A 16,150-nucleotide genomic window follows, 5' to 3' on the forward strand; every position below is an offset into this window, starting at 1 on the left:
CTTCGAGACTGCCGCTTGATCTATAGAATGAAGTGTTAATAATAACTCAATTATTTCGACAGTTTGTTTGTGATACTTTAGAAACTCCACAAAATTGTTTCAAAATTCAAATTTTCATAAAGTACATGTACATGTTTTCTGAAAATTAGCCCAAAATAATCTCATTTTCAGCACAATAATTTCCGTCGAAAATAGCTAAAATATTTATTTTATTACATCTTCATACTAAACACACACGCTATTTTTAATGAGAAATAACTTTATTTTGATACGGTTTGATAGCCTGGATGCGTATAAATGAGTAAAATCAGTGTTAGAAAATGACAATAATATGTATTTAAAATTATTTTTAAGAATTGTTCATATTTGTTTAAATATGTGCATGATAAAATTTAGCATTTTATAAATTTATAAATGTTGTTTAGCCAAAACAAAATCTGATGAGAGAGTACGGTCATTTGTTTTGTGTCTTTAATTCAACAGTCTGTTGAAATGATTGTACTACAAAGCTGCATGAAATTAACTTTGTTGCGTAGCTACTTAATTTACTTACAAAGAGTGCAAATTCCATATCTATTAGCACATATTTGATTTCATATGTCACTAATTAACAACACTATCCCAAACAAAAAACTACAAAATCTATGTTATCTCTCAAAACATCTCTCGGTATTCAGGGTAGATTGGCTTATCAGCCTCCTAGGTGGCTGAAAGATAAATATCAGCAGGGTAGAAGTGGAGATAACGCTTGAGGGCAGAATGAGTTAAACATTTTTATTTTGAAATCAACACAAAATCAGAATTTTACAAGTACAAAATATATTACACAAATAGAAAGGGATTGGAACGAAAGAAAAAAACCTTTGCAAGGGGTAATAAATAAAAGTTTCACTGGAAACTTCTATTTCTCAGACAACATATAAACAGGGATATGTTGTATAATTGCATAACATCCACGTAAGTGTAAGAAAAATGAAAACTAAAATTTTCTTGACTATTTCAATATTTGCCAGTTCTATTTTTAGATGGTGGCCTGGAGAGGTGTGTCATCCACGTAATGTACCTCTCAATATACAGGAGAAAGCTCACCAAGTAGGGGAATTCCCAGTACATTTCTTAGGATCTCATGAATACTTTTGGTTACATCAGGGAAGGTAAGTCTCTTTTACAGTTGGTGAAAGTAGTACAGTATACATGGGTTAAAGTATACTCTTTCTGTTACATGGTTCGCACAGGTCCTTGAAAGTCCTTGAATTTGATCCCAAGTCCTTGAAAAGTCCTTGATTTTTTTCTTCCCAAAAATCCCCTGAAAAAATTCTTGCTAAAAACGGGGGTGCAATCGTATTGTAGGGGAAAAATACAAAAAATAAATAATAAATAAATCAAAACGTGCGAAAAAAACGGTGTAAAATAAAAATACATGCACACCCACGGAGGGAACGCTAGTTGAACACCGTTTCGGTACGGAAGTTCGGTACGGAATAGCGATTTTCACAACGTTAAAATATTATGCGCAAGGTCATTGTAGCGTGTCTTATCAACAACAATGAGTGACCCCAAAAATAAATGTAGTTTCGCCAGTAAATGGCTTACACAGGATGATTATTCATCGTGGTTAAAGGATAAGTCTGACAAGCATAAGTGTATTTGTGATAAACTCTTTGATGTCGGAACAATGGGAGAAAGTGCGTTGAAATCACAGTCACGCGAAAAGTGAAAAACACAAGAAAAATGCAGGTGCTATCAAGAAAAGTGGTTCAATTGACGCACTTTTTGTGAATCGTCGAGCACCCCAGGCTTCTACCGCCACAAAAACTGAGACTTACATAGATGAAAATAATAATTTAGATAGCACCACATTGAATATACCACCCCCACCCACCAGCTTATGGAAAATAAAACTGTTCTGTAACTTTTCTTCTATCATAATGCCTTATGAAGAGCCTAAATGGTTTTGTAATTTAAGATTTAAAGCGATTAAAATAGTCCTTGAAAATCAATAAATAGTCCTTGAAAAGTCCTTGAATTTTTTTTTGCCAAGTCCTGTATGAACCATGTGTTATATCAGTACAGTATACAAGGGTGAAAGTATGCAGTTTATAGCTAGTATAGTATACATGGGTAAAATGTACACAGTAAATATGGGTGAAAGTATACACTTTATGGTTAGAACAGTATTCATAAGTGAGGTATACACTTTCCAGCTAGTTCAATGTACATGATTGAAAGTATAACTGCATAGATGGATGAAAGTACACAGTTCCTGTTATCTTAACACAGTATACATGGATAAAAATATACACTAACTATTATCCTTAATTTAAAGTATATATGGTTGAAAATATTCACTTTGTACTACCCTTGTGCAGACTACATAGTAGTGTCAGGCCTTGGATTTTTTAGGACTGGTCCTGATTTCAGGCTTTTGAGTTCCAAAAAATCCCAAAAGTAATCTATTTAGAAAAGTTTTTCAGGCTTTAGAAAGTTAATTTTCAGGCTTTTGTTTGATTGAATCCAAGGCCTGAAGTATACAACATATCTGAACAAAAACATAAATTCTTTCTTAATCCACTTCTTCAGAGCAATTTTCTCTTCACAGCAAAAGTTGTTGTTTTTTAGCTCATCTGATTTTTTGAAAAAAAAATGATGAGTTATTGTCATCACTTGAGCGGTTGTCGGCGTTTGCGTCGGCATTGCCTGGTTAAGTTTTATGTTTAGGTCAGCTTTTCTCCTAAACTATCAAAGTTATTGCTTTGAAACTTGGAATACTTGTTCACCATCATAAGTTGACCCTGTATAGCAAGAAACATAACTCCATCTTGCTTTTTGCAAGATTTATGGCCCCTTTTGTACTTAGAAAATATCAGATTTCTTGGTTAAGTTTTATGTTTAGGTCAACTTTTCTCCTAAACTATAAAAGCTATTGCTTTGAAACTTGGAAAACTTGTTCACCATCATAAGCAGACCCTGTACATCAAGAAACATAACTCCATCTTGCTTTTTGCAAGAATTATTGCCCCTTTTGGACTTAGAAAATCAGTTTTCTTGGTTAAGTTTTATGTTTAGGTCAGCTTTTATCCTAAACTATCAAAGCTATTGCTTTAAAACATGCAACACTTGTTCACCATCATAAGCTGACCCTGTACAGCAAGAAACATAACTCCATCCTGCTTTTTGCAAGATTTATGGCCCCTTTTGGACTTAGAAAATATCAGATTTCTTGGTTAAGTTTTATGTTTAGGTAAACTTTTTCTCTTAAACAATCAAAGCTATTGCTTTGAAACTTGCAACACTTGTTCACCATCATAAGCTGACCCTGTACAGCAAGCAACATAACTCCATCCTGCTTTTTGCAATAATTATTGCCCCTTTTGGACTTAGAAAAATCATTTTCTTGGTTAAATATTATGTTTAAGTCAACTTTTCTTATAAACTATCAAAGCTATTGCTTTAAAACTTGCAACAGTTTTTCACCATCATAAGTGGACACTGTACATCAAGAAACATAACTCTATCCTGCTTTTTGCAAGAATTGTGGCCCTTTTTAGACTTAGAAAATCATGGGTAGGACAGTATTTCTATTATACAAAAAAAAATCAGATGAGCGTCAGCACCCGCAAGGCGGTGCTCTTGTTTTCAGTTGTATTCAGAAGGTTGGACTAATATGTTAAGTATATGTAATGTCATAATGTATATATAATGCTTACAGAGTGTTTTCATTCCAAGATGGAGATAAGGGCACTGGAGGATCTTCTTCAAATAAAGGACTTGCAAAACATTTTGCAAAAGGTATGTCAAACATGCATGTCGAATGCGAGGGTTCTATGCCTCTGGCCAGGTGGTCATGGTCTCTTGCACCCTACTACTGTGTGTTTTGGCCCTGTGCAGGGTTTGAATTTTTTTCATGCCAGGAAATATTTAATGCACAGATCGATGTTCAAGTGGTCAAGATCACTGACTTTGAATCACTTGGCCTTCAGTAATTTGGGTTCGAAACCTCATTGGGGTGTAGATTTCTTCATGTGAAGGAGCTGTCCAGCTACATTACAGAAAGTCAGTGGTTCTGCAGAGGTATCCACCATTGCCTGAACAATACTCAGAGACAAATGGGGTCTTCCTCCACCATTAATCGCTGGAAAAGTTGCCATATGACCTGAATGGTTTGTCTGTGACTATAAACTGAACATTAAAGATGAATAATACACAGAGAGTGACTTTGAGTCTTTCTCCATGCTCTGAACAGTCACAATATGGCATACATTTGGCAGTATTCCAGTGAAGTTCTTTTACATATTAAATTTTGACAGGTTTTTATAATTTGAAGAAGTATGTCTATTTAGATCCTGTCAGTGTATGTTCTTTGGCTTGTACTATACTTACTTAATAAATAGGTTTGAAGGAGGCCACTGAAGGATTTAGAGTATGGAAAGAATTCAGGGAGAATAAAGAACAAATGGAACTGGCCAAGGAAAGCAAGAAACCAGCACCATTTAAAATGGTTAAGGTAAAGAATAGATATCTTTAAAATGTAAAACTAGAACATGAGAAATAAAATTGGAAGTACTGTTAGAAGCTCTGAAAATATTAATGAATTGGATATAGGGGTATATCCTTGCAGAAATCATGTTGTTCATCTTAACGTGGGGGACAAGGTTTACTGGTAATTTTTCTTCCTCTTTTTATGTATGTGTGGCAGTTGCTACTTCCTGGAATAGGACTGAATGTTCATAAGTAAAAGTAAATGTTAAGGTGATGCACCATGATTAAAATCATTAAATGAACAGGGACCCAAAGAAATAAGACTGATACCAAAAAAAAATGTGCTGGTCATGGTAAAAATATATGATGCGATCAGTTTGTTCAAGTTTTTATGCACTTGCTTTAACATGTTTATCGTAAAATGGATGTAATTCCACAATGTGTATTTCAGACCAATGTGCCATTGGGTAGTGTAGTTATCAAGAAAGCTGATCTCTCTGAATTACCAAGGTGTGACTGTAAACCTGACCAGGAACACCCATGCGGGCGCGACTCAGAGTGCCTCAATGCCATGATGATGTACGAGTGTCATCCGGCTCTTTGTCCTGCTGGTGAAAATTGTCAGAACCAGTTCTTTACTAAAAGACTGTACCCTCCGCAACAACCTTACAAGACAGAAGGTCGTGGGTGGGGATTAAAAGCCACTGCTGACATTAAAAAGGTAATATAATACATGACTTTTAACATAGAATAACAGCCACAATTTACTCAAAGTGTCAATGTCTTGTGCAGTGATCTCCCCGTACAGTAAAAAGTCTAGTGCAAACAAGTTATGCAGAATTTGTAATGAACTGATTTTTCTGTTTTTCCCAGTTTAAAAAATAAGCTAGTGTTGGCAATAAAATCTTAATTTCTTTGCTTCCTTCGTAAAGAAATTGTTTGACAGTATCTCTTGCCATGTGTAAGAATTTTCCTGTTTCAAAATAAAATGTTTCTTTTAAAGGGTCAGTTTGTAAACGAGTATGTTGGTGACTTGATAGACGAGGAGGAATGTAAAAGACGTCTAGAGAAAGCTCATGAGGATGATATACGTAACTTCTACATGATGACTCTAGATATGGACAGGTATGTTTAACTTTTACATGACGACAGTTAATATGGACATATTTGTTTGACCTCTACATGATGACACTCAATATGTAAAGGTACATTTTAACTTGAACATGACGGCGCTGGACATGGAGAGGTAGAGATTTTGTTCAAGAAATAGATTTTTTAGAAAGCTCAATAAATGGTCATTTACACTTTCCTGTGTTCTACTTATGAGCCACGCCATGAGAAAACCAACATAGTGCATTTGCGACCAGCATGGATCCAGACAAGCCTGTGCATCCGTGCAGTCTGGTCAGGATCCATGCTGTTCGCTTTCAAAGCCTATTGCAATTAGAGAAACTGTTAGCGAACAGCATGAATCCATGCACTATGCAAATGCACTATGTCGGTTTTCTCATGGCGTGGCTCATATATGATGTTAACTGGAGATATTCTTAAAACTTTATTTTCCTGTCCTGGTTGCCCAGCCAAGTAAGAGTTATTTAGCATATGTACAAAAGATTGTCAAAGATTTTCAGTCACAAATATATATTTTATATTATATAATAGGCATTAGAAATGCAAGTTTGTAAAATTAATATGATCTCTCTTTACCTATGTTGGTTGTGCAACCAGGAGAGGTTAGAAATAAATGAATTTGGTAGCTACACACAGTTTTAAAACTTGCCTTCTGATTCAGATTGTTGAATATCCCAATATCTTACAAATGCAAATGTTAAACTAGAAATTACATTGAGATTAAAAAAAATAGTACTTTCTTATTAAAGGGGAGTAATTTATAAAGTTCATGAAAATGATAAAAATATACAATTGTAATAGGGATCTATCTCTTATGTAATGGGTCCTTTTGTTCATTAAATACATCTCTAACAGAATATACTAAAAATAAAAAATGCCATAAAATATTGCTTAAATGTGACTAACCACCTTTATAAAGCCCTACAAACAACAAAAGAACATTAAATGATCAGGCCCAGGACCTTTAAAAAATTTGGTAAAGAAAATCCCTGGATGCTTGATAAAGGTAAATTTAATTGTAGCTTTTACATGTATGAGTTCTCGATATTACACACCTGTGTCAGAATTGATTTTGTTCAAGTTTCTCTGTAAACTCCTTATCATGATCTAATTATATTTTTGTTCAGTTTATATTGACCTGAAACATGTGATCTTGCAAATTCACAACTCACAACATGTGCGTAAGAAATTCGTAGAATCGCTTGGGTTCTCAGAAATATCAGATGGAGATATAGATAGTGAATTTATTTATAGATTTACAAGGTTACCTGTTTGTTTCAGGATTATTGATGCAGGTCCGAAGGGTAATTTGTCGCGATTTATGAACCATAGCTGTAATCCGAACCTGGAGACACAGAAGTGGAATGTAAATGGTGATGTCAGGGTTGGCCTTTTTGCACTGAAAGACATAAAAGCAGGTAGTATATATATATATATATATTCATGTACTGAAAAACCATAAAATCATTTTGTCAGTTGCATTTAATTAAACAATATTTTTAGTAATTACCAATAGAAAAGTTTTTAAGAAATCAATTTTTTCCAACGGTGAATGCAAACAGTGTTATTCCAGTAATATTAGAAAAATACTGCAACTGCAGTGAATGAATTACGAAAACGTGAGAAATGAGTTATTACATCTTGAATTTGTACGTCATATTATACATTGCTGAATATCAACTGCTTTTATGAAAAATTTATCGCGTTTGATTCTATTCCACTTTTTGGCAGAGAGGTAGATTTTGATTTGCTATATTAAATTTGTCGTTTTGTAAGTAAACCCACAATTTCAAGTAAATTGATGAGTGGGGGATCTCGGAAGCTTTTTTGCCAAACATTGGGAAAAGTTTTGGGAATTTGGGAACAGAAGGTCTCTGGTAGTTAGTAATGAGTGAAGTGTCATTGGGGATATTTGATCAGAAAAAATTATACATATTAATTCCAATGCTTGTATATTTTTCCAGAAGATGAATTGACATTCAATTATAACTTTGATTGTCTGGGTAACGAGCAGACCAAGTGTGGATGTGGATCAGAAAATTGTAGCGGTTATCTTGGAGTAAGACCTAAGGTAAAATTGTAATTTCTAGTTAATTTTTAAAGCTTTTGTCAAAATTGGAAATTAATTGCAAGGCAAAGTTACTAGAAAATTATAGCAGTTATGTCATTGACTTGAACCAAAGGCGGAGTTGTAAAAACAGATACTCTCTTAAAGCTCTCAGAAAATTAAAAAAGGCCAGTTGATGAGATTATCAGAAAATTATTGCATCTGTCTCATGGGTTGGACTGAAAGTAAAACCATTTTGTGCTACAAATTTGCTTTTAAAGCATATATTGGAAAATTGAAAAATCAATATTACCCTCGCAGCTGTTGTCCATGAAATATCTAGTAGGTCCTAGCCAGATTGTGAAATGATAGTAACTAGTATGTATTATGTTTTTGTGGTAAAATTTTCAAATCTATCTGTGAAGGATATTTAAGCATCCAGAATAGATATAAAAAAAAAAACTACCAATGCTTGTGGATTTTATTCTGTAAGATAATCACAACTGTTTTAAAATACAATAATCACCAATATTAACTATATCTAATTGACACTTGGAAATAAAGATAAGTGCAGACAGTCCTTATTACTTTAGTCTCAGCATGCAGCAATGGCAGAATTGAAGAGGAAAGAAACAAAGAAGGGAGATAAGCAGAAGAAGAAGAAGAAACCCGTGGTGAAACGTAAACATGATGATGATTGTTTCCGGTGCGGCGAGGGAGGGGAACTCGTCATGTGTGACAGAAGCAGCTGTCCTAAAAGCTATCATCTTCGGTGTCTCAGTCTCTGCAAACCTCCTCATGGTAATGTAATATTTTTCAGGGATTTTCCTAGGCTTGAAATTGAGCCCCATACCCAATTGAAAATACTGTTTTTAGCTCCACTATTTGGAGAATAGGGGGGGCTTATTCTACTCACCCTGGTGTCGGTGTGAGCTTTCTTGGTTAATGTTTTTCGGTAACCTTTGTTTTACTGTCATATCTTTGTTACTATTGTTTAGATCTTACTGTAACTTCACATAAACATTGTCCGGCATACAAACCAAAGTATATGCAGGGGCTGGGTCCATTATACCCAAGGTCAAGGTCACCAAGTTGTTATACTTGGAATTATTTTCTTGTTAAATTTTTTCGAAAGCTTCGTTTATAGACATATCTTTCGTATGTAAGTAGAGGTCTCCTTTTGAGACATAATTTCATTTTACTGTCAAATTGCAGAATAGTGGAGCGCGCTGTCTTACAGAGAGCTCTTGTTAAGCTCTGAATTCTTGTTCGGGAAATTGTTGTCAGGTGTGAATTCTGCATGCTTTAGGATGTGAACAATTGTAAGCAAGAGTGCCTTACTGACTGTATATTGCTCAAGTTAATACTTGTGCAAGTTAGGTACTAAAAGAGTAGCCTTTACAGCCTAGTGGTAGAGCGTCCGCTTCATGTGCGGGAAGTCATTGGTTCGATCCCCAACCGCGTCATATCAAAGACGTGAAAAATGGTACCAGTAGCTCCCTTGCTTGGCACTCGGCATTAAAAAGGGAAACTGGCCTCTTCTCTCATACCCTTGTGGTGATGGATTCCATCAGGAATGAGGTATCGAGAGTGATAATATAAGTTGTAGAACTTCCTTCACAATTGACCTGAAATAAATTATGTATAAACAAAAAGAGGTATATATTACGAATATAAATTTAAAATTTCCTGCATATTGAATGGCTGTTCTTTGGCTTATCATTTACTAGTAAATACTAAGCTTAACTACTATATTTTTGTAACTTAACGGTAAGCTTGCTGGCGGCATGCAACCATGGCAGACCAAGATCAGCCTGCACAGTCTGTAAATTTTCAGTGAATGTCCCTTTGGATAATAGATAGTGTTGTCCAAATTGAATGATGAACCAGTCTATTTTAGAAATTAGCAGGCTAAAGGTTAATTGGTTTTGATTGATTTTTCAGGAAAATGGGACTGCCCTTGGCATCATTGTGATGAATGTGGGAAACCTGCTACTCAGAAATGTGTTGAGTGCCCTAACTCATACTGTAGTGCTCACGCTGAAGTCAAGATTCGAATGTTTGACAATAAAGTCTATTGTCTCGAACACGATGAGCTTCTCAATACATTAGAAGAATCTCAGTCACAAGCATCTACTGCATCGGATGACAATGGAGAGCTTACAGGTGACTCTGATGTAACTGAAAAAGTAACAAATGGAAAGGAGAAAGAAAATGATGCCGCAACCAAAGGAAAAAGTAAAGAAGAATCCTTGCCGCCTAAAAAGCGTGGACCAAAACCCGAGAGTACTGACAAACCAACAAATGGAACAGCAGCAAAAACATCACGTGGAAGGAAAGCTTCATTAAAAGGGGAGCCAGGAACAAAGGGGTCTGTATCGGACGACCCGCTAGCTGTTGCTCCAATGTTTGATGATGATGAAGAGGAGGAATTTGGACTTGTAATTGATATTCCGAACTTTTAATGCACACTGATCAATATTCCATGTTTCATTGTCCCATTATTAAACTGCATTTCATTTCATTGGGGGGGATTTTAATGTTGCATTTTTTAATGTATTTTTGTTTGTTTTTTTTGCTTGTTGGTGCAGAAGTGTTTTCATGATTCTACAAGTGGAATTCTAATAAAAAGTCATTAAACTGGACTGGTTTTATGATTGTAGAGTGGAAGTTTTTTCTCATTGTGGTTGTGTAGTGTAGGGAGGAGTTTTTGGATATATATTTTAGGAAGTATGGTAGTGTTATTTGCATGTATTAAGAGTGGAGTATATTTTTATTTTTACATGTTTGAATTATTTTTTTTGCAAGAGGTACTGTTACCTGTATTAGTCTATAACTTTACATCAAGTGAGACTTCTAAATTACGTTGGATGTAAGTTTAACTTGGTTACCTTTGTAGATTATTGCATTACCTTTGTAGATTATTGCATTAAATTATTGATGTTGCAGTTCATTGAGTTTACAAATTACATCTTGGAGTTTTAAACTTTTCTAATATTTAACTGTGCTTGACAAATTTCTTGTAAATGACAACTAGTTCCTTTTAAACTAAATTTGCTGAATAAACTATAAATAGCCTAAGGCCTGAAAATTTAGCTCACAGTTTTTATCATGTAATCATTCTGTGTATAGTTTTTACATTTAATTTATGTGAACAGTTTTTGAGATTTATAGAGTTCTTAACTTACAGGAATTTCTTTTGTAATGTGTATTTAAAGTTCAGTATTTAATGCAGCTACTATTTATATTGGTATTTATTTGTAAAACACACCAATATGGTAAACCATTTGTATATAATATATGATTGGCTTGTAATTGTCAATACATTTATTCATAATCGATTTACGCACTTGACATAATGTGTTAATGCTATAAATAGCACATTTTTATGTTTACCGTATGCAATGCTGATATTCATACATATTGTATCTCCTCACAAATAGCTCCTAATTGGTGGAAAGAAGTACACATTTGTGCCAGTGGGGATGAGAAATTTGTTGCGGTAATTATCTATTTTTAGACTTTTTATGCCCCTGGCATCTACTGATGCGGGAGAGATATAGTTATCGTCCTGTCCGTCCGTACGAGGTTAACCAAATGGGACCGTTTCGTCTAGCGTCAGTACCCCTTACTAGAATGACTTGATACTAATGCAGATGTAACCTGTGAACATTCCTCATCTTCAGACATCACCTGACCTCAGTTTGACCTTGACCTTGACCTCATTTTGGACTTGGGTTGCTTTATATGGGCCATCTCTTGGTTAACCAAATGGGACTGTTTCGTCTAGCATTAATACCGCTTACAAGAATAAATTGATACTAATACAGATGAAACCTGTGACCATTCCTCATCTTCAAACATCACCTGACCTCAGTTTGACCTTGACCTCGTTTTGGACTTAGGTTGCTTTGTATCGACAAGGATGCCACCGGGGGCATCAAGCGTTTATTGAACGCAGCTCCTTGTTTATTTTTACATTCATTTTTTTAAACAGGTAACATGATAAAGTTTTGTTACAAAAAAATCTTAGATTGACTTGTGTTTAAGAAAGTTTCTATATTTCTCATTGTTGAAATTTTTAGGGAATAGTATGTCCATTATGATGTTAATTAGGCTCAAATAATAATATAGCATACAGTACACCTCTGTATAAATGTCCCTATATCCCTGTAAAACTTGCAAAACTATAAAATTATACTTTGAATGACTGATTTAAACAGTCAAACACTACCAGGGTAGTACTATTATTTTTTAAATATTGGAATATCAAAATGGCTCTGGTAAACACCCCTGTTGCAAAGTGGAAAATTCCTAGGGGATATTTATATTGGGGTATACAGTACCATGGTTACTCAAATTTTTTAAGATTTTAATTGTCACTGATATTGTAATAGCATTTTTAAAGACAAAGACTGGTAAAAATCCCTATTATTCAAAAGTCAAAATTAATTTGGTGGACTTAAAGCATAATCTGGTCCACATTTTAATATAGGCTGCCATATTATTATCGTTGACCGGCATAATTTTCCTCGAGCTATTTTGAGGATTGGCGAATTATATGCGTCATTGTTACCCAAAAAAATGATGTGTGAACCATTTGCTGATTTCAAGGGGGAGCGGGGTCCATTTCTTAAGAATTTGACCATCATTTGTAAATGTCTTAAAAAGTAATGGAACTTGAAAATATGCTCCTGCAAGTAGGTGAATTGCACATTATATGATTTATACAGGAAATTACATGTATATACTATACTGTTTGATCTACCTGGGTAATATCAGTGAAGGGGGCTGGAGGCCTTATGGAAAAGCTGAATTGAACAGTAAAGGTTTTTTTGTTTTCATATTTTATGTCTACCTATATATACATGTGCTATTATCTAAAAGGTCACTGTAATGTTACTTTTCCAGGAAAAAAACAAATATGCAAGCCTGTTTTTCTGCTTTATGAGAAAAAAGAAGAAAACTTCAGTACAGTGATATTTTTCTGCTATTTTAGCACTTTCAGTTTCCTTTTTTATCACCTCGGTGCAAAATGTAGTTAACTTTCTCGATGTAAAGGCAAAAAGTGGTTAACTGCTTTGACATAAAGAAGCTGGTAACCACTTCTAGCTTCAAGGGGATGACTTTGACATAGCCTGGAACCTCGTAGGGATATTTCCCTGGGAGTTTTGCCATAATTAATATTCCTGTATCCAGGTGTGTAGTTAGTTAGGGAATATACAAGTTGTTCGAAAAGTATTTTTAAGTATTTTTCGAACAAATGTTAGGTTAAGTTTTCCATTTAGAGTTTTTCTGTGAAATTTCATCTCCTAAATTGACAGACTGTATTTGTGCATAACCTTTAAAAAAAGAGGTTCAGTAATTCACCTTTGTAATTGAGGCAACACTTCTGCTTTATCTCGATAAATACTAAAAATGCATTTTTATACACCAAGGCATATTTTTTCTAGAATTTTTGCATAATTGAATGTTTTATCTTGTGGTAGGATGTTCCAGTATTTTGTATGTATATTTTTCTGATTCTGCAAATTTTAATGAAGTTTTAAACTGTATATACTGCATCTGTTACAAGAATCATGTTACATCATTTCGAAGTTGAATATATTTTGTCATATCATTATAATCATGGGATCTTGTTTTAAAACTGCACATTTTTACGGGCATGAACATTTCACATTGTAGATTGGAAAATTTAATTGTACAGATTAAAGACATTATTGAAAAAAATTTTGTTTTGTTTTAATTAACCCCAGTCAGGTTGAACTTCAAAAAAGGTGACTTGTCAACTTGGTTTTTATTGTGCCATAAGGGTGTGCTCAGTTTGTAGTGCGTAGCATACTGGAAGACTGTTCCAGAACAGCGTTCAGTGGAATGCCATGGAACAGGAACATTTTGTGATGATGCACCAGCAGCAATCCTCTTGTACTTGTGTAACAGACATCAACAGCAGTCTAAATTATATACCTCCAACTCCTACCTTGTGCCCTTGATTCCATCTATTTGTTGGGTAAAAAAAAGTGCTATTTCTGCAAAAGAAATTTGTAGATATCATTATGTGACATTTGTTCTGTCTGCATCACCTTTACATGTGAAACCTATCTGTGTATGATAGCTGTCGTATGCTGTAAGTTTAGCGCAGACATGGTAAGACTGTTCAACAGGTATTTTTTCTGGTACTAAATCAAATGTATACAGTCTGCATCTATTAAACCAGAGGTATGGCCCTTCATTTTACCAAAACTGCAAAAAAAAAGAGTGTATGGACAGACTTCTTTCCATTGCAATATTTTTAGCTCACCTGTCACAAAGTGACAAAGTGAGCTTTTGTGATCGCGCCGTGTCCGTCGTCCGTCCGTGCGTGCGTCCGTAAACTTTTGCTTGTGACCACTCTAGAGGTCACATTTTTCAAGGGATCTTTATGAAAGTTGGTCAGAATGTTCATCTTGATGATATCTAGGTCAAGTTCAAAACTGGGTCACGTGCCTTCAAAAACTAGGTCAGTAGGTCTAAAAATAGAAAAACCTTGTGACCTCTCTAGAGGCCATATATTTCACAAGATCTTCATGAAAATTGGTCAGAATGTTCACCTTGATGATATCTAGGTCAAGTTCGAAACTGGGTCAGGTGCCATCAAAAACTAGGTCAGTAGGTCTAAAAATAGAAAAACCTTGTGACCTCTCTAGAGGCCATATATTTCACAAGATCTTCATGAAAATTGGTCAGAACGTTCATCTTGATGATATCTAGGTCAAGTTCGAAACTGGGTCACGTGCCTTCAAAAACTAGGTCAGTAGGTCAGATAATAGAAAAACCTTGTGACCTCTCTAAAGGCCACATTTTTTATGGGATCTGTATGAAAGTTGGTCTGAATGTTCATCTTGATGATATCTAGGTCAAGTTCAAAACTGGGTCACGTGCGGTCAAAAACTAGGTCAGTAGGTCTAAAAATAGAAAAACCTTGTGACCTCTCTAGAGGCCATATATTTCATGAGATCTTCATGAAAATTGGTCAGAATGTTCACCTTGATGATATCTAGGTCAAGTTCGAAAGTGGGTCACGTGCCGTCAAAAACTAGGTCAGTAGGTTAAATAATAGAAAAACTTTGTGACCTCTCTAGAGGCCATATTTTTCATGGGATCTGTATGAAAGTTGGTCTGAATGTTCATCTTGATGATATCTAGGTCAAGTTCGAAAGTGGGTCACGTGCCTTCAAAAACTAGGTCAGTAGGTCAAATAATAGAAAAACCTTGTGACCTCCCTAAAGGCCATATTTTTCATGGGATCTGTATGAAATTTGGTCTGAATGTTCATCTTGATGATATCTAGATCAAGTTCGAAACAGGGTCATGTGCGGTCAAAAACTAGGTCAGTAGGTCTAAAAATAGAAAAACCTTGTGACCTCTCTGGAGGCCATACTTGTGAATGGATCTCCATAAATTTTGGTCAGAATGTTCACCTTGATGATATCTAGGTCAAGTTTGAAACTGGGTCACGTGCCTTAAAAAACTAGGTCAGTAGGTCAAATAATAAAAAAACCTTGTGACCTCTCTAGAGGCCATACTTTTCATGGGATCTGTATGAAAGTTGGTCTGAATGTTCATCTTGATGATATCTAGGTCAAGTTTGAAACTGGGTCAACTGCGGTCAAAAATTAGGTCAGTAGATGTAAAATTATTAAAATCTTTTGACCTCTCTAGAGGCCATATTTTTCAATGGATCTTCATGAAAATTGATCTGAATGTTCACCTTGATGATATCTAGGTCAGTTTCGAAACTGGGTCATGTGCGGTCAAAAACTAGGCCAGTAGGTATAAAAATAGAAAAACCTTGTGACCTCTCTAGAGGCCATATTTTTCATGAGATCTTCATGAAAATTAGTGAGAATGTTCACCTTGATGATATCTAGGTAAAATTCAAAACAGGGTCACGTACCTTCGAAAACTAGGTCAATAGGTCAAATAATAGAAAAACCTTGTGACCTCTCTAGAGACCATATTTTTCAATGGATCTTCTTGAAAGTTGGTCAGAATTTTTATCTTGATAATATCTAGGTCAAGTTCAAAACTGGGTCACATGAGCTCAAAAACTAGGTCACTATGTCAAATAATAGAAAAAACGACGTCATACTCAAAACTGGGTCATGTGGGAAGAGGTGAGCGATTCAGGACCATCATGGTCCTCTTGTTACTAAAATGTTGGACCACAAAATTGTGGTTATGTCCAGAGTTATGGCCCTTTAGTCAAAATTGCAAAACTTGATGGTACTGGCTAGGTAACTGGAATGTTTTTTGTTTGAACTCTACAATAATTATTTCACTATAACATGTATGTTGAGTTCAATAACCAGCCAGTTTGGCCTATAATCTTCCAAAGTTCTGGCCCTCGAATTAACCAAAAGAGACAAGTGTCTTGTCAGACCAGTACCAGGTTTATTTCAGATTTGGACCTGCAGAAAAAAAAACTGCAAAGCATTCCACTCTATAGATATA

General features: G+C 35.0%; 1 protein-coding gene across 2 annotated transcripts in view; it reads left to right on the forward strand.

The window, feature by feature from the left end:
* The window catches only part of LOC123547579 (histone-lysine N-methyltransferase NSD2-like), a 74,142-nt gene extending 62,507 nt beyond the window's left edge, over window positions 1-11,635 (forward strand). For both annotated transcript variants that reach the window (XM_045334783.2, XM_045334784.2), the window contains exons 14-22: window positions 1,026-1,154; window positions 3,710-3,789; window positions 4,392-4,504; window positions 4,931-5,200; window positions 5,483-5,604; window positions 6,892-7,028; window positions 7,575-7,681; window positions 8,251-8,458; window positions 9,602-11,635. In XM_045334783.2, the coding sequence (XP_045190718.2) occupies window positions 1,026-1,154; window positions 3,710-3,789; window positions 4,392-4,504; window positions 4,931-5,200; window positions 5,483-5,604; window positions 6,892-7,028; window positions 7,575-7,681; window positions 8,251-8,458; window positions 9,602-10,122 (1,687 nt within the window). In that variant the 3' untranslated portion in view covers window positions 10,123-11,635. The remainder of the gene's footprint in view (window positions 1-1,025; window positions 1,155-3,709; window positions 3,790-4,391; window positions 4,505-4,930; window positions 5,201-5,482; window positions 5,605-6,891; window positions 7,029-7,574; window positions 7,682-8,250; window positions 8,459-9,601) is intronic.
* Window positions 11,636-16,150: the final 4,515 nt, after the last annotated feature.

Source organism: Mercenaria mercenaria, chromosome 9 (genome assembly GCF_021730395.1).
Source record: "Mercenaria mercenaria strain notata chromosome 9, MADL_Memer_1, whole genome shotgun sequence".
NCBI classification, from domain to species: Eukaryota; Metazoa; Mollusca; class Bivalvia; order Venerida; family Veneridae; genus Mercenaria; species Mercenaria mercenaria.